The sequence below is a fragment of the Rhinatrema bivittatum genome, chromosome 3 (genome assembly GCF_901001135.1).
Source record: "Rhinatrema bivittatum chromosome 3, aRhiBiv1.1, whole genome shotgun sequence".
NCBI classification, from domain to species: Eukaryota; Metazoa; Chordata; class Amphibia; order Gymnophiona; family Rhinatrematidae; genus Rhinatrema; species Rhinatrema bivittatum.
Genome location: NC_042617.1, coordinates 122,058,104 through 122,082,553, shown reverse-complemented (window position 1 = coordinate 122,082,553; position 24,450 = coordinate 122,058,104). Strand labels below are relative to the sequence as shown.

Sequence of the window (24,450 nt, the reverse complement as noted above, 5' to 3'; positions counted from 1 at the left end):
CTGGTTGGCGGACTGCATTTCCTTCTGTTATCAGCAAGCTGGCATTCCTTTCCAAGACCGTGTCAAAGCACACTCTGTGAGGGCCATGGCGACTTCAGTAGCACACCTTCGATCGGTGCCGCTTCCTGACATCTGTAAGGCTGCAACCTGGAGTTCTCTCCATACCTTTGCAGCCCACTATTGTTTGGACAAGGCTGGAAGACAGGACTCCATCTTCGGCCAGTCCGTCTTGCGTAACCTTTTTCCAACCTGATGTACCAACACCCTTCCACCTACCCGGTTGGGTGCGGATGCCCTTTCCCAAATTTCTCCTCACTTATTGTGCCTGATGCACACCGTTGGGTACATTTGGTGCAAGTCGGGACATCCTCAGCTCGGTACTCACCCATTTGTGAGGACAACCATCCTGCTTGTCCTGTGAGAAAGCAAATGTTGCTTACCTGATGTAACAGGTGTTCTCACAGGACAGCAGGATGTTAGTCCTCACGAAACCCGCCCGCCACCCCGCGGTGTTGGGTTCGTTTTATTTTTACTTTTTAGGCACTGCCTGTAGCTTTGAAAATCAGACTGAAGGGAGACCCCTGCTGGCTGCAGGGTCAGTGCCTTGCTGGGCATGCCCAGTAGGGGCCAGTCAAAGTTCTGTTTAAACTTTGACAGAAGTTTTCCGTGGTGGGCTCCATCCTCGATGTCACCCATTTGTGAGGACTAACATCCTGCTGTCCTGTGAGAACACCTGTTACATCAGGTAAGCAACATTTGCTATATCCAACAATTAAAAACTCATAAAAATTATTAAAACATGTCCAAATATCAATAAAATACAGTGGGTCCTCGAGTTACAACCGGCTTGAGTTACGAACAACTCAGGTTACGACCAACTTTCCAGGTTTTGAGTTACGAACAAACATAGGATATGTTTGGTTGTAACTCAGTTGCATGAGAAGCTCCGAATCAACATGTGGAAGAGGAAGTTCAGAGGCAATTGAACATTTGAAATTGGAGGCATGGAATGGATAAATAATGATGGAATGAACCCATGCCTTTAATATGCTTAGGGAAGTTGAAACGAATGTCTGTAAATCATTCTAAGAAGATTTGTTCTGAGACTGTGTCTGAAAATTAAGTTCATATTTGAAACAAGAAAATGGTACCGCAGGAAAGTGACGGTTTTTTGGCGCCGTTGTAGAACTGAAGCAAGGAGGAGAGTTGAAAGTTTGAGTGATTGTCTTTTTTGCGGTCTAGGACAAGCAATATGAGATATTATTAGAGTGACGAATTTCGGAAGCAGAACAGACAGCGGTATATAGAAGCAGTTTACAGATGATTAAGATGGAGAAATTGGTTAAGCGCAACACATAGTTGGAGATTTAATGAAGATCACTGGTACCTTTTGTAAACCGGCAAAGAATTTGATTGTCGGGTGAAAAAGATTATTTGTGATTCAATGGTTAGAGATTCCCCTGAAGAAGCCGGAAGGCGAAACTAGGGCCTGGTTGGGAACAGTTAAAATTAAAATTACAAATAAAATTGTTGGTACCATGTAATTTGTGCTGAGAGAGTAATTATATTAATTGGTAACTTTGTACAACTGTGAAAAAACAAAAGAAGGTGTGGAGAATATCATATCAATTCTGCTTGAAAGGTTTAAAAGCAATTTTTGCACAGAGTGTGAGTATGTATGGAGAAGAGAGGTATGGATGAGTATGAATGAGTGTAGATTTTAATGACGCAATGATGTATTGATTTAATATGAGGATTTTATAAGAGTTTCAAGATTTATGCTATTTGTTGTATGTAATTTTTCACAAAGATTGAATAAAAGAGGTATTTGAAAAATAACAATAATTGTGCTTTTACTCCACTCCAAAGGGAGTGTTTGTTGGTGATAGGATTTAATAGGCACAATAAGAAGTACAATATTGCCTAATAATTGGGTTACTATGTGTGTGTGTGTATATGAATGTGAGAGAGAGGGAGAGAAAAAAGCCATAATGCCCTCATACTAGGTAGGTATTTGTACCCCTATATGAGGCCTGCCTAGTTACTCGATGTGAGGTGTAGTTATTAATGTAGGGTTAGGGGCCACTTTGACATGCAGAGTGTAATGTTTGAACAGAACAGTGCACTCTTGTGAAGATTTGATGACCTTCAGAGTGAGGAAACTCACCCAAAGATGAGATTTGTGCAATGTTCCCTCAACCTAGCTTGATATTACCCAGGTAGAGAGTCCATATGCAGATATTGTAAAGGAACTGGTGGAGGAGGTGAAATTGTTGTTTCTGGTAGATTAGGCACATTTTATAACTTTTTGGTGAGTACACTAGGAAATTATTGGTGTTTCTGGTAACTGCAGACATTAAACAACCATTTTTTTTATTATAGAAATGGTCGGGTAAGGGGTGCTTTTGGGAGGTTTGGAACGTATTATGGGTATTTCCATTATTTCCTATGGAAAACTAGTCTTGACTTACAACCAATTTGAGTTACAACCAGCCCTCTGGAACCAATTGAGTTCGTAAGTCAAAGGTCCACTGTATTTCAAAACAGCAGACATCGCATAATACCCAATAATTAAAATGGCAGTCAATCAAGAAAAATAAACTTAAAAAGCCACCTTTTACTTAACCTCTCCAGCAACTCTCCTACTCCTTTCCCTTCCAGGCCAATAGCACTCACCAGAAGCAGCAAGGGCTGCTGAAACTCTGTCCTCACAGTCCTCGTCCTTAGTGCCCACAACTAGTCACTCACGCACACACCCCCAATTAGACCCCACATCCAGTCTCTGTCTCTCTCACACACACACCATGCATCTTCCTGACCAGTCTCTCTCTCAATCCCAAATACAAATTGTCACCCGTTCACATCCACACACACCAGCTCTCACCCAGGCACTCATTCACATCCACATACACAAGCTCTCACCACCAACCCTCTTCTTCCTTCGCTGCAGGGATGAGCTCCAGTTCCACTGCGGCTTTACTCCGGTGGGCCGCCTTTTTCGCCGCCACGGGGATGGGTTCCCATGGCGGCCTTGCTTGTTTGGGGTCTGGTTTCCTTTTCGCCGCCACGGGGATGAGCTCCCGTGCTTCATCGGGGTTGGACACTGCCATGCCCCTTCTTCCTGCCTCACTGGCCAATCAGAGACTTCCTCCCTTCTTCTTACTCCCACTGACAGGTAGAAGGGAGGAGGCTTTCCATTGGCCCGTGGGGGCTGGAAAAAGGGAGAAGGGGACATCGGGAGCCACGACTCACCAGTTGAGAATTGCTGCACTAGAGTATCTCTGTGTTTGCTTCAACACGAAGCAGGGCAGGGTGTTTCTGCCGGAGGGCCGTATTCAGAAGCAGATGGTGCAGGTATGTCTATTGATGAACACAATATGTCCGACAGTGTGGTCCTACCTACAGGTGCTTGGATTGATGGCGGCAACCCTGTAGGTGTGCTGTGGGCGAGAGCGCATATGCGTCCTCTTCAGCACACTCTGCTGTCTCATTAGAGCCCATAGTCTCAGGACTATTTGATTCGGCTTCACCAACCGATGGAAGTCTGCACTCACCTGCAGTGGTAGTTAAAAGTGGGTCATCTAAGAATAATGTCAGACAATTCAACAACAGTGGCTTACATCAGTCGGCAGGGAGGAACCAAGAACTAGCAAGTGTGGCAGGAAATAGCCCAACTTATGGAATGGGCGGAAGTGCATCTTCAGGAGATATCAGCCTCACACATTGCAGGAAAAGACAATTTAAGAACAGACTTTTTCAGCAGACAGAGTATGGACCCAGGAGAATGGGAATTGTCAAATGAGGTGTTTCAGCTAATAGTGGATCGCCGAGGCCTTCCGTTTCTAGACCTGCTGGTGACTTCTCCCAGTACAAAGGTTCCTTTCTTCTTTAGTTGAAGGAGAGATCCAAAGTCTTTGGGCATTGATGCTCTCGAGCAGGAGTGGCTGGAGGGCAAGCTGCTGTATGCTTTTTCCCCATGGCCCATGTTGGGCAGAATGATTCGGAAGATTGAGAGTCACAGGGGGATGGTGCTTCTGGTGGCACCAGATTGGCCCAGGAGACCATGGCATGTGGGTTTGCGAAGGCTTGTGGTGGAATCTCTCCTCCGGTTTTGGTGCACAGAGATCTGCTACAGTAGGACCTGTTCTTCACGAAGATCAGACTCTATTTTGAGAGGGCTCAGTTGCTGAAGCGTGGATATTCTACTGCGGTGATTGCCACCTTGCTACAGGTGAGAGTTCTCCACTTCCTTAGCCTATGTGTGGTTTGGCGAGTGTTTGAGGCTTGGTGTGAAGATCGAGGGGTTCTTCCTCGTTCGGTTAAGATCCTGCTCATTTTGGAAGTTTTGTAGAATAGATTGAGTAAAGGGTTGGCCCTTAATTCATTAGAGGGATAGGTGGCGGCTCTTGCCTGTTTCCGAGGTCAGGTGAATGGTGGACCCTTGTTGGCTCATCGAAATGTGGCTGTTCCTTGAAAGGGGTGAAGCATATTCAGCCTCCCTTGTGGTTACCAGTGCCCTTGTGGAGTCTTAATCTAGTTTTGGATTTTTTAGCAGGCCCTGCTTTTCGACCAATGCATAACCTTTCCTTGAGGTTACTGACTTTGAAAACTGTGTTTCTTATGGTAATTTTTTCTGCGCATTGAGTATTTGAGCTGCAGTCCTTGTCTTGCCAGGAGCCATTTCTATGAGTGACTCTGGGGGCGATACAGCTGCGTACTGTTCCTTCCTTTTTGCCAAACATGGTCTCAGATTTTCACTTGAATCAGTCCATTTCCCTGCTGTCTCTGGACGTGGTAAGAGATTCGGATGAATATCGCCTGTATGGCCTTTGGATGTCAAGATGCATATCTTGAGGTATTTTGGAGGTTTCTAAATCTCTCAGGAAGATGGATTGCCTGTTTGTTCTCTAGGGTGGAAGTAAACAGGGCGAGCCAGCATCACAGACTAAAATAGCCCGCTGGATTAAGGAGGTAGTCACAGTCGTGGATGCTGAGCAGTCAGGTTAAGGCTTATTTCACTAGAGCTCCGGCAGTGTCATGGGCGGAGTTTAGATTGTTGTCTCCTATTGACATTTGATGAGCTATGACGTGGTCCTCTTTACAGTCTTTTACCAGGAAATATTGCCTGGATGTGCAGACCCGGGAGGACACAACCTTTTTGCGTGCGGTGTTCATTGGACCATGGGAAGCCTTCCTCCCTGTTCGGGAGTACCTTTTAGTACATCCCACTGGTTCTGGATCCACCTGTCTGAACACTAAGAAAGGAGAAATTACTACTTACCTGTTAATTTTCTTTTCTTTAATACAGAGAGGTGGATCCACCTTCCTGACCTTGGCTGCCGAATGGTTGTGTTATGGTCTTCCTGCATGGCTGCATATTCCAGGGAGTACTGGTAAGTGTCAGTCCACTCCTAGTCTAGTGTTGTTTACTCCTGGGGGAATTCTGCAAACTTTATATTGGTCAAAATAACACAATTTACATGATGGTCTTTAATTACATTTTAAATTATTACAGAAAAAAGTTGTTACTTAAAGTTGCAGAATTTCCCTAGAAATTCACTGTAATAGTGTCCCTTCCACTCGCTCTCCCTACTCCCCTGGCCACTTTGCCCTCTCAGGCCCCAAACTCCTCCACCTGCCACTATCTCTCCTTTCCACCTCTAGGCTCAACCCTTTCCACTCTATTGTCAGTCCCAGAGTTTGACCCCGTTCTCAGTACTGCCCCTCACACAGGCTCCACCTGTCCCTCCCTCTCTCACACACATGCTTCCTCTCTCTGGTACACATACACACACCCTCATACAGGCTCCTTACTCTCTCGTGCACACACTTCCCCTCATGCAGGGTCCCTCTCTCTTGCATACACACCCACACAAGCTCCCTTTCTCTCTCACACATACATCCTCACACAGGCTACCTATGTCTCTCTCTCTCTCATGCACCCTTTCACATAGGCTGTCTCACACATATATATAATCCTTTCACACAGGCTAGCACCCTCACATAAGCACAATCCCGTTTTCATACACACAGGCTCTCAATCTTTCACACACACACACACTCCAAGCAGAGCACACTCCATTCGCAGCACACTGGGTACTTTCATCTTCGCCGCGAACGGTGCGCTGGGGCCTTTATCGTCACCGCAAGCAGAGTGCATCCTTCGGCACACGGGGGGGGGGGGGGCCTTCATCTTCGCCGCGAACAGCGCGCCGGAGCCTTCATCTTCCCGCATGCCGTTCACGGCATACCGGTGTCTCCTCTGCCATTTTCTGCAGGGGGGGTGGAATTTTGCATCCCCTCTTACCAACCAATCTGTCTCTCACCCTCCCCCACACCCCTCTCCTCTCTCTCACACACATTCTCTCTCACCGGCATCCCTCCCCCCACCCCCCCTCTTACCAACCATGCTCTCTGTCACCCTCCCCTCTCGCACACACATTCTCTCTCTCCGGCATGCCACGGGTTGCACTCCGTTCGCAGCGAAGATGAAGGTCCGGGTGCGCCGTTCACGGCACATGGGGCCTTCCATTTTCGCCTTGAGCGGAGCACAGTCCATTCACGGCACACAGGGACCTTCCCTTTTTGCTGCGAACGGCGCACCGTGCCTTCATCTTTGCCGCAAACGGAGCGCGTCCTGTGCCGTGGGGCGTGCTCCGTTCGCGGCATGCCAGGGTCTGCTCGTGCTGCGATGCCCCCACTCTCCGTGCACAACCTGTGCCCGCGATGACTTCGCTGTCCCGCGATGGCCGCTGTCCGTGCGCAGCGTGCTTCCTGTTTTGAATCTTCTTCCGGCGAGGGAGGAAATCGGCGAGGCGACGGTGGAAATATGTGGGAATGGCGACAAGGGAGGAAACCTGCGAGAAGGGGGAATTCTGCGCAAATTCTGCAGTAGCGCAGAATTACCCCAGGAGTAACTCTTCCTAGATACAGAATAAAGTGACCATTAAAGAATGAATGGAAAAGTGCAGAAATGAACTAAACTGGAAACTGAACAAGTCAGACTCTATATGTTGTGTACCAATGGAAAAACAGAAACATCACTATTCCTCTGAAAACATCAAATAAGAAATATAAAGCATCAATCATAAAAGTAAAAAAAATACTAATAAAAATTAATATTTCAAAACAGCAGATGAAGAGAACATCCAATAAATGAAAATTCATATTTGATTAATTTCCTGAACACACCAGTACACTATTTCAAAACAGAATACACAGCAAATAACACCTGAGTAATTAAAATCAATAAAAATAAAAAAAACAACCCACTTATTCTCCATATGTGAGAACATTTTGACTTCGGGTCACCCTGAGATTGTCATGCAATAGTGAGAGGGGAAGAGTGGTGCACAAGCTTTCTCCTCTCATATACACACTCATTCATCCTTAGGCTCACACAGACACTCACACATACTAACAAGACACAAACACATATACGTATGCTGGCTGCCTCCTTCTCTCTCAGGCACATGCACGCTGGCTCCCTCTCTCTCAGGCATGTGCCTGCTGGCTTCCTCTCAGGTACATGCAAGCCGCCTCTAGTCCCTTTCCTCCACACACGTGCTGCCTCCACTCCCTCTCCTCCATACATGTGTACACACACATGCACTCCATTCTCCTAGGACAAGCAGTGGTATAGCTCTTTCGGTGGCTGCCAATCTGACTACTTGCCGCACCTTTTCGAACAGCGTCTGGTTTTCGCCGGTGCAACTGCCTGCGGACCATGTCTCTCACAGATCCACATGAGGTTTGTATCCTCTGCCTAGGCACATTGCATGGCATCCAGGGGTGGTGTTTTTTGTGATCAAATGACCCCCCAAGGGTCATTGTGCCCAGTTAGATAACATGGAGAAACTCTTCGGTTCCAGGAAGTTTGATCCATTGACTCCAGCATCAGGGAGCTTATGGACACAGCACCTTTGCTGTCCTCTCCCCCTTCGGGGCCTTCTAGGGAGAGAGGGGCAGGAGATGGGTTGTCACGCTCCAAGATGTTAGAATGTCTCCGTCCTCCTTTGCCCCAGGGAAAGATCGGGCTGAGCACCGAGGGAAGCCTTTGAAGCATAGTCACCGGTCGCTGTCATCGCACGGTACCAGACTTGAATTGGCACCAGCGACCGCTGTGATGACACTAATGTAACCCCGCGGAGAGGAGGCACCGACCTTTATCGAACCCGGGAGTCCTGGGCATTCCCCACTGAATTCCAGTGCCGGGCACAGAGCTCCCTTGGGACTCTGACGGAATTCTGGTGACTCCTTCTCTACCTCCTCCTCCTCTTCCTCAATCTGTCCTAACCTTGGATTTTCAGGAGGAGCTGGACCTGCAGGGCATCGAACCGCTGGCTCCCTCTGTGCTCCTGCCAGTGGCGGAGCCTGGGCCTTCAATGTTGGTGCCGCTGCTGGAGCGCCTCGACATCTTCCTAGGCATGTTGCCTGTGCCTGGGGGTCAATTGATACCTAAGCAGCCACCAGTGCTGCCTCCTTCTGGTGTGATTCCCACAGTGGGTTCCTCCGAGGAGGATGAGTTGCTGCGGCCTGTAGCACAGTTGGGGCCATTGGTACAGCATCCAGTATTGCGCATTCCGGTGCCCAGTCTCTTGAGGGTCTCTGTGCCCTCTATGCCCAAACTGAGAGGCCTGGGCAGGGCCCTCCAGGATGGCCCCCAGTGAGACCTTATTGAGGAGGATGCCCTGTAGGGGGGACTATACCTAGAGTCTTAGTCGGATGACTCGGGATCTTCCTTTAGACCCGTCTCCTCCAGAGGAGAGGCGCAGGTCCATACCGGAGGACCTAACTTTTGTGGGGTTTATTTGGGCCATGGTGGAAGCTAACCCGTTTTAACTCCTGATGGAGGAGGATGCCCGACATAAGATGTTGGAAGTCCTCCAATTTATTGATGCCCCAAAGGAGGTGGTGGCTGTTCCTGTCCATGATATTTTTAAGGAGTTACTCCTTAGGATCTGGGAGCACCCCATCTCCATTCCTCCGGTCAATCGGAAAGCAGATGTGTTCTATTTGGTTCAGCAGGCCTTGGGTTTTGAGAGGTGTCAGCTCCCACATTAATCAGTTGTGGTGGAGTCTGCCCTCAAGAAGGCCAAGCATTCCCGCATCCATGCTTCCACTCCCCTGGGTCGTGAGCAAAGGGTATTGGATGCCTTAGGTAGAAATGTATATCAGGATGCCATGTTGATCGCCTTTATTGCTTCTTACCATCTATACATGATCCAGTACAACTGGAACCTGTAGAAGCAGGTTCAGGAGCTATCCGAGCACCTGCCCCAGCAGCAGGAGGATGCTTTCTTGGTGGTGGTCCAACAGGGCCTAGAGTGTGGTAAACACGAGGTGCAGTCCACCTATGACATGTTTGAGATGGTGGCTAGAGTGGCAGCATCGGGCATTGGGGCCCGCAGGATGGCATGGCTCCGATCCGCTGGCTAGAGGTCCAGGAGAAGCTTGCAGACTTGCCCTCTACTGGCAAGAACCTTTTTTGAGACTAGGTCAGGAATGCTGTGGCTCAGTTATGCTATGGGGTTTTTGACGGCTGCAGGGGAGCATAAGTCCTAGTGCCGTACCCTCGACGACATGCCCTCCGATCTGAGGCTGGCTCCAGCTTTTTGCGGACCACTGGCCCTAGATTACATCAGACCAGTGGGTCCTTTCCATCATTCCTTGAGGGTACTGGCAAAACTTCCTGCGTGTCCCTGTGGACTCTCCCCCATGCACATCTTGGGGCCTGTCCATGCATCAGGAAATACTCTTGATGGAGCTCTCTGCCCTAGTAATGGCCGGAGCAGTCGAACCTGTTCCACTCCGGCAGCAGAGGCGGAGGTTCTATTCTTGTTATTTCCTGATTCCAAAGAAAACAGGGGGGCTCCGCCCTATTCTGGACCTGAGAGCCTTGAACAAATTTCTCCAAAGAGAAAAGTTCAAGATGGACTCTTAGGGCACCCTGATCCCACTCCCTCAATATAAAAGATGCCTACACCCACATGGTCACAGGAAGTATCTTCGGTTTATCATGGGTGAGAGGCACTTCCAGTACAGAGTGTTGCTGTTTGGCCTTGCTTTGGCCCCGCAATCTTCACCAAGTGCCTGGCAGTAGTGGGGGCGCACCTCCGTCAATTGGGGGTTCACAAGTTTCCCTACTGGGACGACTGGCTACCCAGGAGGGAGCACTTCGCTCTCTGCAGTTCACCATTCAAGTGCTGCAAGCTCTCAGGTTTGTCATCAACTACCCGAAGTCCCATCTCAGCTCATCACCTCAGTTGAGCTTCATCGATGCCTGGGTGGACACTGATCTCCCTTGAGATTGGGTGCTTGCTATGGCGTCTCTTGCGATCTGGTCCGTCGAAGCGGGCAGGTCACTGCCTGCCTTTGGCTTTGCCTTCTGGGCCACATGGCTGCATCTGTCCATGTTACACCCTTGGCGCACTTGCAAATACATAGGGCTCAGTGGACCCTGTGGTCTCTGTGACAGTAGGCCATCCAGGACCTTGGTGCATACATCTGCATCAAGCCACCTCTCCAGATCTCTCTGTCTTGGCTAGACTCGCTCACCAATCTGGGTAAGTATAACCCGACACAGGTTATACTTACCACAGATGCGTCCACCCTGGGATGGGGCGCGCATTTGGACAACCTCTGCATGCAAGGTCTGCGGTTTACTCAGGGATGCTTAGTAACAAATTAACTTCCTGGAGCTGCGGGTGATCCGCTATGCGCTTTGGGCATTCCAGGATCACTTATCCAACAAGACGGTCCTTATCCAGACAGACAATCAAGTTGCAGTGTGGTACATTAACAAGCAGGGAGGCGCACTGGGTTGTTCCTCCTGTGTCAGCAGGTGGTACAGATTTGATCAAGGGCTCAGTGCCAGGTCATGCGCCTGCAGGCCATGTAACCAGCTGGGATGTAAAATGTGGTGGCGAACCTCCTGAGTCAAGTGCTCTGACCCCAAGAGTGGTCCCTGAATCCAACAGTGGCAGACTGCATCTTCCATCTTTGGGGGATCCCAGACATGGACCTCTTTGCCTCCCTTTTGACAGCCTCAGACATATTTGCCCGTCATTGGGGCAAAGGCCTTCTGTATGCATACTGGTACTGAAGACTTTCTTGAAGCTCCAGCAGGACGTGGACATGATCCTCATTGCCCCCATTGGCTGAGGCAAGTCTGGTTTCCGCTCCTGTGAGATCTGTCAGGGAGCCTATCAGTCTGGGGACCTCCCCCGACCTGATCATGCAACATCAGGGGCAAGCTGCACCATCCCAAACTCAGGGCGCTGTCTGATGGCCTGGATGTTGAAAGGCTAGTTCTGTGGCCCCTTGACCTCTCTGACATGTCTTGCATCCTGGTAGCTTCCAGGAAGCCTTCTACCAAGAAGTCTTACAGCCTGAAGAGGAAGAGGTTTTTTTTTTCGTCTGATGAGAGGGCCATGGCTTGGATCCATTCGCCTGCTCCACTCAAAGTTGCTTGACTACTTGTTGCACCTTTCGGAGGCTGGTTTAAAGACCAACTTAGAGCACACCTGAGTGCCATCAGTTCTTATCACCAGGGTGTTAGCGGAGCGCCTATCTCTGTGCAGCCCATAGTGGGGCGGTTTATGCGGGGTTTGCTTCAGCTGAAGCCTCCCCTGCAAGCTCCCGTTGTGTTCTGGGACCTTTAATATGGTGTTGGCTCAGCTCATGTGAGATCCTTTGGAGCTCCTGCGACTTGAAGTACCTGATATAGTGATTTCTAAGGCATGGATTTCAGGAAAAATCAAGGAGAGGAGCAGATTGGCTTGCTCCAGCAAGAGTTTGAAGATCTCGGAAGACCAGTGACCCCACTCAGCAACAGAGCAGAAGTTTTCATAGAAAAGAATCTGTCTTTCTCTAAGCTATTGTATTCCTGCCCTAAGCATCTTGGTATAGGTGTGTAGGCAAGGAGAAGACTATGCCTTGCATTCAAGTGTTCTGAGAGCTATCATGACTTTCGCCTGTCTGAATTGGGTGGAAATTTGGTACATTCAACTTATCAAAACTGATCTGGCATGGATGATAAGGAAGGTGAAATGTAAACTTATCTGTTAACTTCCTTTCCTTAGTCCTGCCAGACCAGGCCGGAACTTACCCAAGGAAGCCATGGTGGTTAGACTGATAGGTTCAGAAATCTAGCAGTGAGTATATTGTTGCCTGCTTTGAAGACAGCTAGCCTAATTCTGAGCTTGGTGTAGGGATTCTTATTCCTGGGTTAACCATAGAATGAAGTGTTTTTTGGTTGTGGTGATTTGGAAACCAAGCCAGACAATTGCCCTCTGTTTTCTTTGCTTTGACATAGGATACTGAAGAGCTGAAGGCAACATCAGACCTTTATAGGGGGAATGAAGTCAACTTTGAGCTTTTTTTTTTCTCTGTCTCCATTTGCTCGCAGGAGAGCATAACTCATTCATCTGGACTAGTCTGGCAGAACTAAAGGAAAGGAAAGAACTAAAAGTCTTCAAAAAAGGCTTAAAAACATGGCTCTTCAAAAAAGCATTTCACATTGAGGTAGCGGAATAACACATACACAAAGCAGGAAGTCACCAAGAAAAAGCAGTATTGCTTACTTTTGTTATTTTCTCACAATTTAAGTATTAAATTATAAAGACAGTTAATAGTAAATGGTAACCATACCCATTCCCATTTAGAGTATATTATCGAACTATATAACTGTATAATAATGGCACCCTTTGGATAACTTAGAAACCACATATTTGTGCCTAACTGTAAACTGTTGTGATGGTGCTCTACTATATGACGGTATAGAAAAGTTTTAAAATAAAAAAATAAATAAATTAACAGGTAAGTTTAAATTTCAACATCATATCTCCCCCGTTTCTCTTCTTCTTCAGGGTATACATATTTAGGTTCTTTAGTCTCATCTCCTTTTGGTGTAGAACCAATACTATATGATTGCCTTTTACTGGACTACTTCCATGCTGTGTCTCTCAGTACTATAGGTGAGGTCTCACCAAAGACCTGTACAGGGGCATTATTGCACCTTTTTCCTGATAGAAGCATAACTATTTATGCAGCCCAACATCCTCCTGGCTTTAGTGATCACAGATTCTATAAGTGGTGTTCTCCTGCCAGCAGGCTAGTGGGTGATAGGCCCAGGGATCAATTGAGGGATGGAGTGGAGTTAAGAGTACTTCATACTAGTTGCCATAGGATTGAAGTCTGGGGATTACAGGAAGGAGAGAGATTTAGCTTTTTTTATTGTGGTGTTTCAGTTCCATGGTAAATTCTGGGTTCCTGTTGATGGTCCTTCATTTTGTTTGACTGAACCACTTTTTTGGAAAGTTGAGGCAGAGGTGAATCAATTGGTTAGTAATGTAGAGACTTTTTAATACAGGAGGAAGGCTTACAAAGGGGAGAAATGGGATTTAAAAAAGACTGTGCTGTAAAAGGTATCAATTTGTCAGATGAATCATTTAGTTTTCTGTTGTGACTGGAGCCCATCTCCACCGAAATCTAAAGATATATATTTTGTCTTTTCATTTTGACATTTTTCAGTACACTGTAGGAGTAAAATTATACTACTTTAGTTTTAGGGTTCAAGTTTATTATTTGCCATGATTCTACTTATGTTTTTTTGGGTCAGCATAGGCTTTTGTTGCTAAAGAATAAACTATTTTATTTTGGAAGCTTTGATAAAATTGTCTCTTCATTTTACATCCTGCTCTTCTCTTGCAGGCAGCCAGATAAATTGGTGGTGGTTTGGACAAGAAGGAGCCGAAGGAAATCTTCTAAGGTTAGATTAATGCCAGTAAACTGTCAGACTGCAGAAAGTAATATGTTCAGCAATTGTAAATATTAGCATTGTTAAGTAACTTTTTGTCTCCAAAGATGGGAGGAAGAATTTTCATAATTTTTCATCTTGCCTACAGGTATTTGATGTTTTGCATAGGTTTCTGTAATAAATTGAATAAGCTTCCAGTATGCAATCAAGATTTTAAAATCACATGTTTAAGCTTAAATATGTTAGTTATTAATCATGAATTTCATATATTATGTTTGTGTGGTATACATTTTTCTCATAGGTGGTTTTTGAAAATATAATACATTGTAATATTTTATCAGTTTGGTTACATTAAAAATATTTGGAATGCCTTAGTACAGCATTTCCCAATCAGTGTGCCTTCAGACCTGATCAGGTGTTCCACGAACAAGTCACTGTTGCCTGATGTGCAAATGCAGTCTAACACTTGGGCTGTGCTCTAAGCACTTCATAGCAACAAGAGTAACCTGTGATAGTTCAAACATATAGGAGCTTCTTTCTGAGAACATGTGCAATTGTGTGCCGCCTCTTCCTAGTTACAGCATGAGTTTTGAATTATGGTAATTAATGGGCAGCATGTATGACATAGATAGCAGGGCCCCGCTGTGTGTGGTACACACATTGCGCATAAGCATCTCCTCATTTTCCCCCTTTTGAGCTTTCTCTTTTGAGTCCTTTTAACCTTTGTCTTACCCCAGACTAAGTGTGATGGGGACATCATGTACTGAGCTTAGGATGCGACTCATTCTGCATATTTGGAGCACAGCAGTGGAGAAGCTGTGGTAACTACATGCAGCAGCCAAGGTATCTAATTGAGCTGGCTGCCTGCATCACAGTGACTTCTCCCTTCTCCTACACTTGTAAAAGTGGGAGCAGCTCTATTCTGCTAGGTCTGTGTTTCTTTGCCCTCCTCCCCCTCTCTCTTTGTTATAAAATTTGGAAGAGAGACTGGTGGGGCTTTCAATGTTTCCCTTGTTCTTCTTTTGGCCATAAGTCGTCTTCATGTTCACCTTGCTTGCTCTGTGGAAGTTGATGTGCCACAGAGCATTATTAATGTAGGTGTGCCTTAGGCTTGAAAAGGTTGGGAAAACGCTGCTTTAGAAAACATATTGATGTTTTATTTGCGTACAAATCTCAGTGATGCACCATCGCTGCCTGTAAGAGCCCCAAAACAGTGAAACTAACAGTTTTTGGAAAATTTTATATTTACTTCTGTGCTGTATGGCGATCCAATTGCAAAAGCAGGACATGTCAAACCTAAAAGATGCAAGCCTAAGTGAAGATGTGTATGAGCATTTTGATAAATAATTTTTTTTCACATTGTCAAGTTTAAGATATTTTAAGACCTTGACCAGCATATCCTGAAAGTTGTTGGGGAGAAGGGTCAAAGTCCAAATGTTTAGCTAACAAATGTGTATTTTTTGTGTACTTAAACTTGTCACAGAGTATAAGAGAATGTATTAGCTGGAAGGATAAGTGGCTGTGAAGAGCAGGGATAAAACCTACTCCACTTATTTAACTTGTTACCAATCTTTGAAGAAGCTATTGAAAACCAAGAGGTAAATCGGTAAAATGCCAGTAAGTGAAAGTGAGAACCTAATACTTTTTATGACAGTATATCTTTAATGTAAAATAAGATTGCTTAGTTTGGAATCAGTTTTCATTCACAATGAAGTCTTATCACTAAAGGTGGCCAAAAAGTGAAGTAAAAACCAGATATCAGCTGTGGTCTGTGGCATAAAAAAAGAAGCAAGTTGGGCACACTAGATGGGCCTTATGTACTTATTTACCATTATGTTCTCTGTCTTTAATTTTTGTATGTTAACTTGAAAATATGGTATCTTCATAAAATAGTATGATCAACATCAGGGGTTGAAAAACCACAAGCACCAGGTTACCTGATTGACTAAAATCTGATACTTGGTGCCAGGCTATGGAGAAATAGTCGCTGCTGTGCCTGGCTCAAAGTTTGTGAGATAAGTTTAGGCCTAGGGTGGAGAGAGGAAAAGGTTGTAGGGAGGGAATAAGGCAGGAGAGAGTTGAGTAAAGAAAACAAACACTCCCCTACCCCACCCTCCAAAAATGTACCAGAATTACAGTAAACAAAGAAAATGTGCGAAAAGGAAAAAATTAAATTAAACTCTAAGAAAAAATGTCCCCGGCTCATCAAAAAACTTACATCGAAGCCTAAGGTTAATTTTCAATATTTTTCCACCATAGAGCACCATATTTTTGCTTCATGTTACTCATATTTAATAGTGAAGCCTTGCAGGTCAATCTGAGCACTGCAGATTGTAGGATCCTTCGACAGATACTTGGTTTCTGTTTCAGAGGTAAGTTAAAATGTATCCTATCAAAAAGTACATAGCAAATTTTTGAAGGTGAAAGTAACATCATCTCAAGTTTAATATCATTACATTAGCAAACTCCTGATGATCCTGTGAAGATTGAAGTTGAGAAGTCAATAAGAGCTGTAGCCAGGCAATTTGGTACCAATGGGCAAGTAAAAAAGTGCACCCTCATCCTATTCACAACATGAGCTTGGAGGCTCTCAATTTTTTAATTTAAAATATAACACTATTTATTTATAACACTGTTCTACAGCCAAAATGCTTCTGAAATGAATGTAGTTAAACTTTACTAAATCTGGGTCACTGAGAACAAAATGATGCTTAAAATTGTTGATTGGCTTTGTTGTCAAGATATGCAACTGGGTCAGTATATATGACCTTTATTTTTTAAAACTCTTTCTTTATAAACAGCAGCTTACATATAACAATAAGTAATGCAAGACAGAAAAGAATCCAAATCCAGGAAAGAGGATACTTTCATCCAAATACATCTAACATATCGGACTAAGATTTATACTTCCTCCAGCCCCAATATTGTTGCCAGTTAGTATCATACTAGTCAAGCTTTTTCGTAAGGCCTAACATCACGGCCTAACATCACGGCGATTTCTACTACTCGTCTTCTTCCAAACTCCAACTGCGGATCGGTCTTCCAAAAACATGCAATTGTAAGCCTGGCCACTTGGGTTACATGAGAGTAACGTCTGCTGCTTGAGTAACGTCTGCTGCTTGAGTAACGTCTGCTGCTTGAGTGGAAAATCCAATAAATCCTATTCAGGCAAATGGTAGATGTAAAAGAAAATGCAGTACCTGTGATGGCAATATACTCATGCTCAACCAAGTCCCAAAAACTTTGAACTTGTGAACACTGCCACCACATGTGAAAGGAGGAGTCTCTTCCACCACAGCGCCTCCAGCACAAAGGGCTGGAGTACCAAACTTGAATATCTGTAGATCTGGTAAAGAATATGATACATTAACTCTTTGTGGAGCATACAAATAGATTGTTGGTGTGTGCGGCAAGCCAAATTTGCAGCCAGTCGTCATATTCCAAGGAGAACTGTAGGTCAGTATTCCAGGCCTGGACTACCGCAAGGGTGGCCTCGTCACCAGCAAGAGAAGCAAGCAATGTTTTATATGAATATGAAATAAACTTTTTTTTTTTTTTTTAGGGTCTTTATATGATAACATATATTGCAAAAAGCCAGCAGCATCAGTGAGTTCTTCCTCCAGTTGGAATCCTGTCAAGACCCTCCAGAGTTGTAAATAGAGAAAATGCAAATGAGACACTAAATCATAGGTGTGGCAAAGCTTGTTGAAAGATCTAAATGTCGACCATCCGAATACTGATTACGATAACAAAGACTTAGGTTATGTGCTGTGTATCCTGACGGTATTCGAGTTGATGTAGATCAAGATGATGTTGATGATGATTTGGGTTGCTCCCTTCTTGAGAAAGGGGAGGTTCCTCTGGATTTAGAGCCCCAAGGAGCTCTTCTCCATTTCTTTCATAGAGATGAGTTGCTAGGTCTGATCTCTGACTCTGAAGATCCTTGAAGTGGCTGGGAGTGACTATTCGGGTGTGCAGAAGGACCCTAAATTGGTCACCCTATGCAAGGCTTCATGTTTATTTCCCCTCCTGAATGCTATTTAAGAGTTGCTTAAACCTTGAAAGGAGTGCACCAGAGGCAACATTTAAAGGTGGGCACGCTTTGGCAGGTTTATACCCCTTGGATCTGCGGTCCACAGAGCAGTTGCGTTTCCCAAAGGTGGATGTGTTGGTGTGTTCTGTCTCTAAGTGAACCACCTTTCTGGAATGAGAGGCAGCTCTAAAGCATGCTTAGGATAGAAGGATTGAGGCTATCCTTAAGCAAGCCTTTGAGGCCATAGTGATGAATTGGCAGATAGCTCGAGCCACCAAGGTACAACAAGAAGCAATCTTGCATTTTTAGCAAGACTCTGGCAGAGCCATTTTGGAGCCGGCTGACACTATTTCTTATTCTAGTCACACCAAGCTGCAACTTCAAGAGTTCCATTTTGTTGGCAGTGAGTTGGAAAAGATGGCAAATGGATGGCAGAAGCGCAGGTCCCTCATTTGCCAGAGGATAAGAAGCCAGCTTCTTGGCTCTTTCAGACAAATGGCCGCTCTTGTGACTATAGGCGATTTCGTCCTTATGGGGGGATCTTCTCAGATATCCCATCCCTTTGGTAGGTCTCAGTCCTTTCACCCCAAAATGCCTTGGAAAGGTGCGGGCTACGGGAGTGAAGCCTCACAATTTTCTCAATGAAGATTTGTGAGCTCACCTGTTGGTGCAGGAAATAGGTGGACGCCTATCTCTCTTTTATCACAGCTGGGTCCAGCTCATATCAGATCAATGGATCCTCAAAGTGATTTGGGATGGCTATGCTCTAGAGTTTCATCACATTTCTCCAGATGCCTTTATGATATCTCCATGCAACTCCCCTCAGAAGAAGATGGTAGTGGACACTACATTGAGAAGACTGTTAGCCCTGAAGGCTGTGCTTCCTGTTCCCGAATCACAGCAAAATATGGGCCAAATATGGGTACTTTGTTGTACCCAAAATATGGGTACTTTGTTGTACCCAAAAAAGAGGGGTCCTTTCGACCCATTCTGGATCTCAAGGGAGTCAATCTTCATTTGTGGGTCACTCATGTTCGCATGGAAACTGTACACTTCGTTATAATGGCAGTACAATTAGGGGAATACCTCACAACTCTGCATCTGATGGAGGCATATCTGCATATTCCCATTTACTGCAAACATCAGCGATTCTTACGGTTTGCTATTCTGGGACACCGTTACCATTTTCAGTTCTTGCCCTTTGGGCAAGGTCATGGTGGTGGTAGTGGCATTCTTACCAAGGTCAGCATTCTAGTGCACCTGTATCTAGACAACTGGTTGATTCGAGCCAAAAACATAGAAAAAAGTCTTCAGGCTTCTCACAAGGTACTCTTTACAGCAGGAACTAGGCTGGGTGGTAAACCTAGCCAAGAGCAGCTTACAGCCATCTCAGATGCTGGAGTGTCATGGCATGCACTTCAATAAAATGTAGGGCAGAGTATTTCTGCCGGAGAGTCAAAGTTGATTGCTCCAAGTTCACACCTTGATAAACGCTGTATGCCCAATGGTATGTTGGTTTTTTTTTCCTTTTACAGGCCCAGGGTTTGATGGTGGCCATCTTGGAAGTTCTTCCCTCTTCAACGTGTGTTACTTTCCCGCTGGAGCCCACAGTCTCAGGACTACACAGTGAGGCTTCTCCTGCCATTGGAGTTGAGCGCCAAGTTGCAGTGGTGGTTGCAGGTGGATCATCTCAGGAAAGAGTTATCTTGGAGACATCAGACTAGTTAGTGCTCTCAACGTATGTGAGCCTTCTGGTTGGGTGGCTCACTGTTAGGAGTTGATAGTGCAAGTTCACTGGAATCCTGAGGAGCAGCAGTGGAGCATTAACTGATTGGAAAATTGGGTAGTTCGTCTAGCATGCTTGTAGTTCGCAAGGCTCAGGTGGTCTGGATAATGTCAGACCATGGGGCGACGGTGTCCTACATCAGTCATCAAGGCGAAACCAAGAGTTAACAGGTGTTGGATGCTATGGGCAGAGCAACTTCTGCTAGGCATATCCGCCTCTCACATTGCCAGAAAGGACAATGTCAGAGCTGATTTTCTCAACAGGAGGCATTTGGACTTAGGAGAGTGGGAAATAGCAGATAAAGCTTTTCAGCTGACTGGAGTGCTGGGACACTCATAACTAGACTTGTTGGCGACCTCAGACAACACAAAATTTGCATGGCTTTTCAGTCACAGTTGGACCCGAAAGCACTGGTCATCGATGCCCTCGTTCGGGTGTGGCTGAGGGGTAGCTTGCTGTATGCCTTCCCGCCCTGGCCTCTGATAAGCAGGATATTTTGGAAGATTGCAAGTCAAGCTGATGCCGTCCTTTTGGTGGCTCCGGGTTGGCCCTGGAGGGCATGGTGTGCCCATCTGCAGAGAGAGCTGGTGGGCAGTCCCCTCAAGCTACCGCCTCAGAAGAATCTATTATGGCAGGGATCCATTCTACATGATCTGGGTTGAATTTGTCTTACAGTTTGGCCATTGAGAGGGCTAGGTTGTTGAACTGTAGTTATTTGCCTGCCATGATTTCTACTTCTCTGGCCTATGTGGGAGTTTGGAGAGTTTTTTTTAGGCCTGGTGTACTAAGCGAGGTTCTCAGCCAATCAAGGTGGATCTTAATTTTTGGAATTCTTGCAGGATGAATTGCTTAAAGGAATCGCTCTTTACACCTTGAAGGCTCAAGTGACAGCCCTCATTTGTTATAGGGGGTGAGTCAGTGGTGGGCATTTGTCTTCCCATTCCTGTGTATCCTGGTTTTTGAAGAGAGTTAAGCAATTTCGTCCTCCTTTTTAGCTTCCGGTGCCTCTGTGGGATCTTAATCTGGTCCTGGAATTCTCAGCAGGTCCGACCTTTGGCCGCTGCCTGGTCTTTCCTTGAGGCTGCTTGCTTTGAAGACAGTTTGTTTTTTGGTGGCAATTTGTTCTGCACGTTGAGTTCCCGAACTTCAGGCCCTTTCTTGCTGGAAAGTCTTATCATCTGTTTATGCTCAGAAATTCTTTTGCCGAAGCAGATTAGACCGCATTCCATGACGGCCTAGGCAGTATCATGAGCGGAACTTTTGTTTATTGTCTCCTCTAGATTTGCTGAGTGGTGATGTGGTCCTCCTTGCATACATTTTCCAAGCATTACTGCTTGGATGTTTGGGCTCAGGAGTATGCCACATTCACACAGGCGATGTTGATTGGATCACGGGCAGCCTCCCACCCTGCTTGGGAGTAGCTTTGGTAAATCCCACTAGTGGGGATTGGCCTGCCTGAATGCAGAAGAAGGAGAAATTACTATCTACCTGATAATTTCTTTCCCCCTAATGAGGGCAGGTCAATTCCCGACATGCCATGAGCTGCTGCATTTTTACCTTTAGTTTGGCTTTTTCGATGTGGACATTGCAGAGTGTTTTTCCTGCTATTATTTGAAGATTGGTAAGTGGCTTAACCAGCCTCTCAGATTAGTAAATAATTTATTACTTTGGCTGAACTCAAATGTTCTCTATTGACTGAAGCATGAGTGGTTGATTGTTAATAATCATTTTTGAGTATATTCAGTTTGTCCACAGTTTTGACTTTTCCAGAGGATTCTGGTGGGCTGATGTCAGGGCATGATTATATATCCGTGATTTCGGCTTCTTACTCTGTCTCCATCTGCTGGCAGAGGTGCATAACCCACTGGAGGAGGGGGAGGGGGGGGGGGATCGACCTGCTCTCATTAGGGGAAAGGAGAGTATCAGGTAAGCGATGACTTCTCCATTTTTATATGGTATCTCCTAATCTGTATAAGCAACCCATCCAACAACCCCCTTCACTAGGGGCAGAGGAGACTCCAGGAGTAGTCCGAAGAGAAATAACCCAAATGAGGGAAGACTTTGAATAATGTAGATGCCATCCAATTTCTTCTGGCACCCGGGTGTCACCAAGCCCTTAAAACCCTTACAGAAATTCAGAGGCCATTCTTTAGAGGAAACTCCCCAACCTATAAACCCTCCCCTGACAAACCCAACAAATTCCCCAGAGAGATACAAACATAAGGAACAAAAATATTTCTCCTCTCTCCCACCCCCTGCCCCTCATATTATAAATACTTTCTCTAGCACACTATGAATAAATGTTGAGAAAAAAGAAAAAACTAAACCAATAAAAGAAAATATAATAAAATTAAAAGTACTTTAAGTATTGAGCAGTAAAGATAAGAGAGCCAAAAATTGATTGCATAAAAACCAAGGAGTAAAGTTCACAAACCCCAAAACAAAAACGGGGGTTTTAGGTAACAACCACTTGTCCTCTAATAAATAGATGGACAAAAATAAAAGGACCATGCATTTAAATTTAAAAATCAACCCCACCGGACTGGTAGAATGTGATGTAAAAAAGGCCACAAGGAAGAAGACCTCCTAGAACCAAAAATAGTACTATGCTTCAGGAACCAGGGCCTGTTCAAATTCTGGCCAAACCAGCAGACAAAAGAAAAAAGGGAAAAATAGTCTGTTCTAGACAAACCTTGGAAAAAGACACTGAAGACAAATTTATCCTGCCAATTTAAAAAATAATAGTAACAGTAAAAAAACATATTAAAATAGGTGGTGCTAAGGCAGTAGTCAAATGGCAAAAAAGTAAATGCAATATTCCAAATGAAAAAAAGTGAAAAAAAAAAAAAGTGCCAGACTACCATCTAAAAAGAATTGCAAACATTATCACGTTCAGGCTGAAGCAGATCCCACTGGACCTCCATGTTTTGAGCCTCAAAAAAAATTACAAGCAATGTCCAATGTAAAGCATAGAAAGAAATTTAAAAATGCAAAAAGGAGTTATTAACCAGTAATTGTGATTCAGCAAAACCATGTGATGCCTGCATATTGAGAGAGGCAGAACTCCCCCCCCCCCCCCCCCCCCCCCCCCCCCCCACCGACACAAAGATTTTAATCTTGCCAGCAATGGTCACCCTTGGCTGTGCATAAGGAAGATCATGCTTCTTTAGCTTGCCTTTCATCTCTCTAAAGGCCTGCTACATTTTGAGTAACTTGGAAGAAAAATCAGGAAAAATATAAACTCTGTTTTGGTACATTATCACACATTTTTTGCAGACAGACTCCAAAATGCATGCTTTATACCCAGAGTGATGCAGTCGCAAAATCAGGTTTTGCAGCTTGCCATCAAACACTAGAATTGGAGCAAGGACTGTCTTATCTTTAAGTGGCCAGCTTTGCAGGGTAAATCTAACAGTTCAGGCAGCCACTGTGGAGAGAAAATGTAATGGATCCATATTTTCACTTCTATCTGGAACCCCAATTGTCCGCAGATTATTGCGATGCCCATGATATTTTAAGTCTTCATGCCATTCACTAAGAAATTTAAATTTCTGTTTCAGCGATTCAGCTTTCTGCTGGGAAACAGTAACTGAGTCTACTAAGTCACTTGCCCGATTTTCCACGGCTTCCAGGCGATCCTCTTGTTCCTTAACCGAGGCAACCAAATTGTCCACTTTCTCAACTACTGTTGCAGCATCAAGAGAACCTAGGGCTTCAGCCCACTCCTCGTCTCTCGAGACCAGCTCCTCCTGGGAAGGAGACACATCCACAGTCGCTTTCCTGCTGCTAGTAAATTTTGTATTTGGTCGATTGGTCTGCACAATGGGCTGGAAGAGATCTTCAACATTTTTAATATACATCTTGGACTGAATCTATGAATAAATCTTACTCAGTTTGGACAGTACTTGCTTTTTGGGCACAACAATGAATGATGCAGTCTGAAGCTTGTATTGTGTCGTACATAATATGAATTGCATTATTTTATTCCTAAAAGTCATGGAGGAAAAGTGTTCAGCATCCAGCACTTGTTGAATCAAGGAAGATTTTGTTACCACCCTTACACATCAACCTGGGTCTGATGAAGAACTTTGTCAAGGCCATGAACAAAACTAAAGCAGCCTTAAAGTACCTCAGTGGTAAATTTTCAAGGTTAAGTGAAGCTAAGATAAAGGAAGGTGTCTTTATTGGCCCATCTGATTTGTGAATTTCTTTGAGATGATGCATTTAAGTGTATTGCGTGGCAAGAAAAAGATGGCATGGAAATCCTTCCAGTTAGTGGTAGCAAATTGTCTCTGAAACAACAAAGCAGACAACTACAAGGAGTTAGTGGAAAACCTCAAGGCATACAAAAGAAACATTTTTTGTACTCTCATCTAGATTTTTTTCTACCAAACTGCGGAACAGTGAGCAATGAGCATGAAAATGATTTCACCAGGACATTGCAGCAATGGAAAAATGGTATGGGAGCAAATGGAGTCCATCAGTGCTTGTAGACTATTGCTGGACAGTGATAAGAGATGTTCCATTTAAATTTTTAGAATTTTTTTTTTCTTTTAAGAACATGCCAAACTGGGTCAGACCAAGGGTCCATCAAGCTCATCATCCTGTTTCCAACAGTGGCTAATCCAGGCCATAAGAAACTGGCAAGTACTCAAAAACTGTCTATCCCATGCTACTGATGCTAGTAATAGCAGTGGCTATTTTCTAAGTCATCTTAATTAACAGCAGGTAATGGACTTCTCCAAGAACTTATCCAATCCTATTTTAAACCCAGCTACAATAATTGCACTAACAACATCCCCGACAACAAATTCCAGAGTTTAATTGTGCGTTGAGTGAAAAAGAACTTTCTCTGATTAGTTTTAAATGCGC

At 44.9% G+C, this 24,450-nt stretch overlaps 1 protein-coding gene across 5 annotated transcripts in view; it reads left to right on the top strand.

Annotated features, from left to right (window-relative positions):
- Positions 1 to 24,450, top strand: part of EHBP1 (EH domain binding protein 1) — an 807,334-nt gene that overhangs the window by 20,923 nt on the left and 761,961 nt on the right. For all 5 annotated transcript variants that reach the window (XM_029593675.1, XM_029593673.1, XM_029593671.1 and 2 more), the window contains exon 3: positions 13,714 to 13,771. In XM_029593675.1, the coding sequence (XP_029449535.1) occupies positions 13,714 to 13,771 (58 nt within the window). The remainder of the gene's footprint in view (positions 1 to 13,713; positions 13,772 to 24,450) is intronic.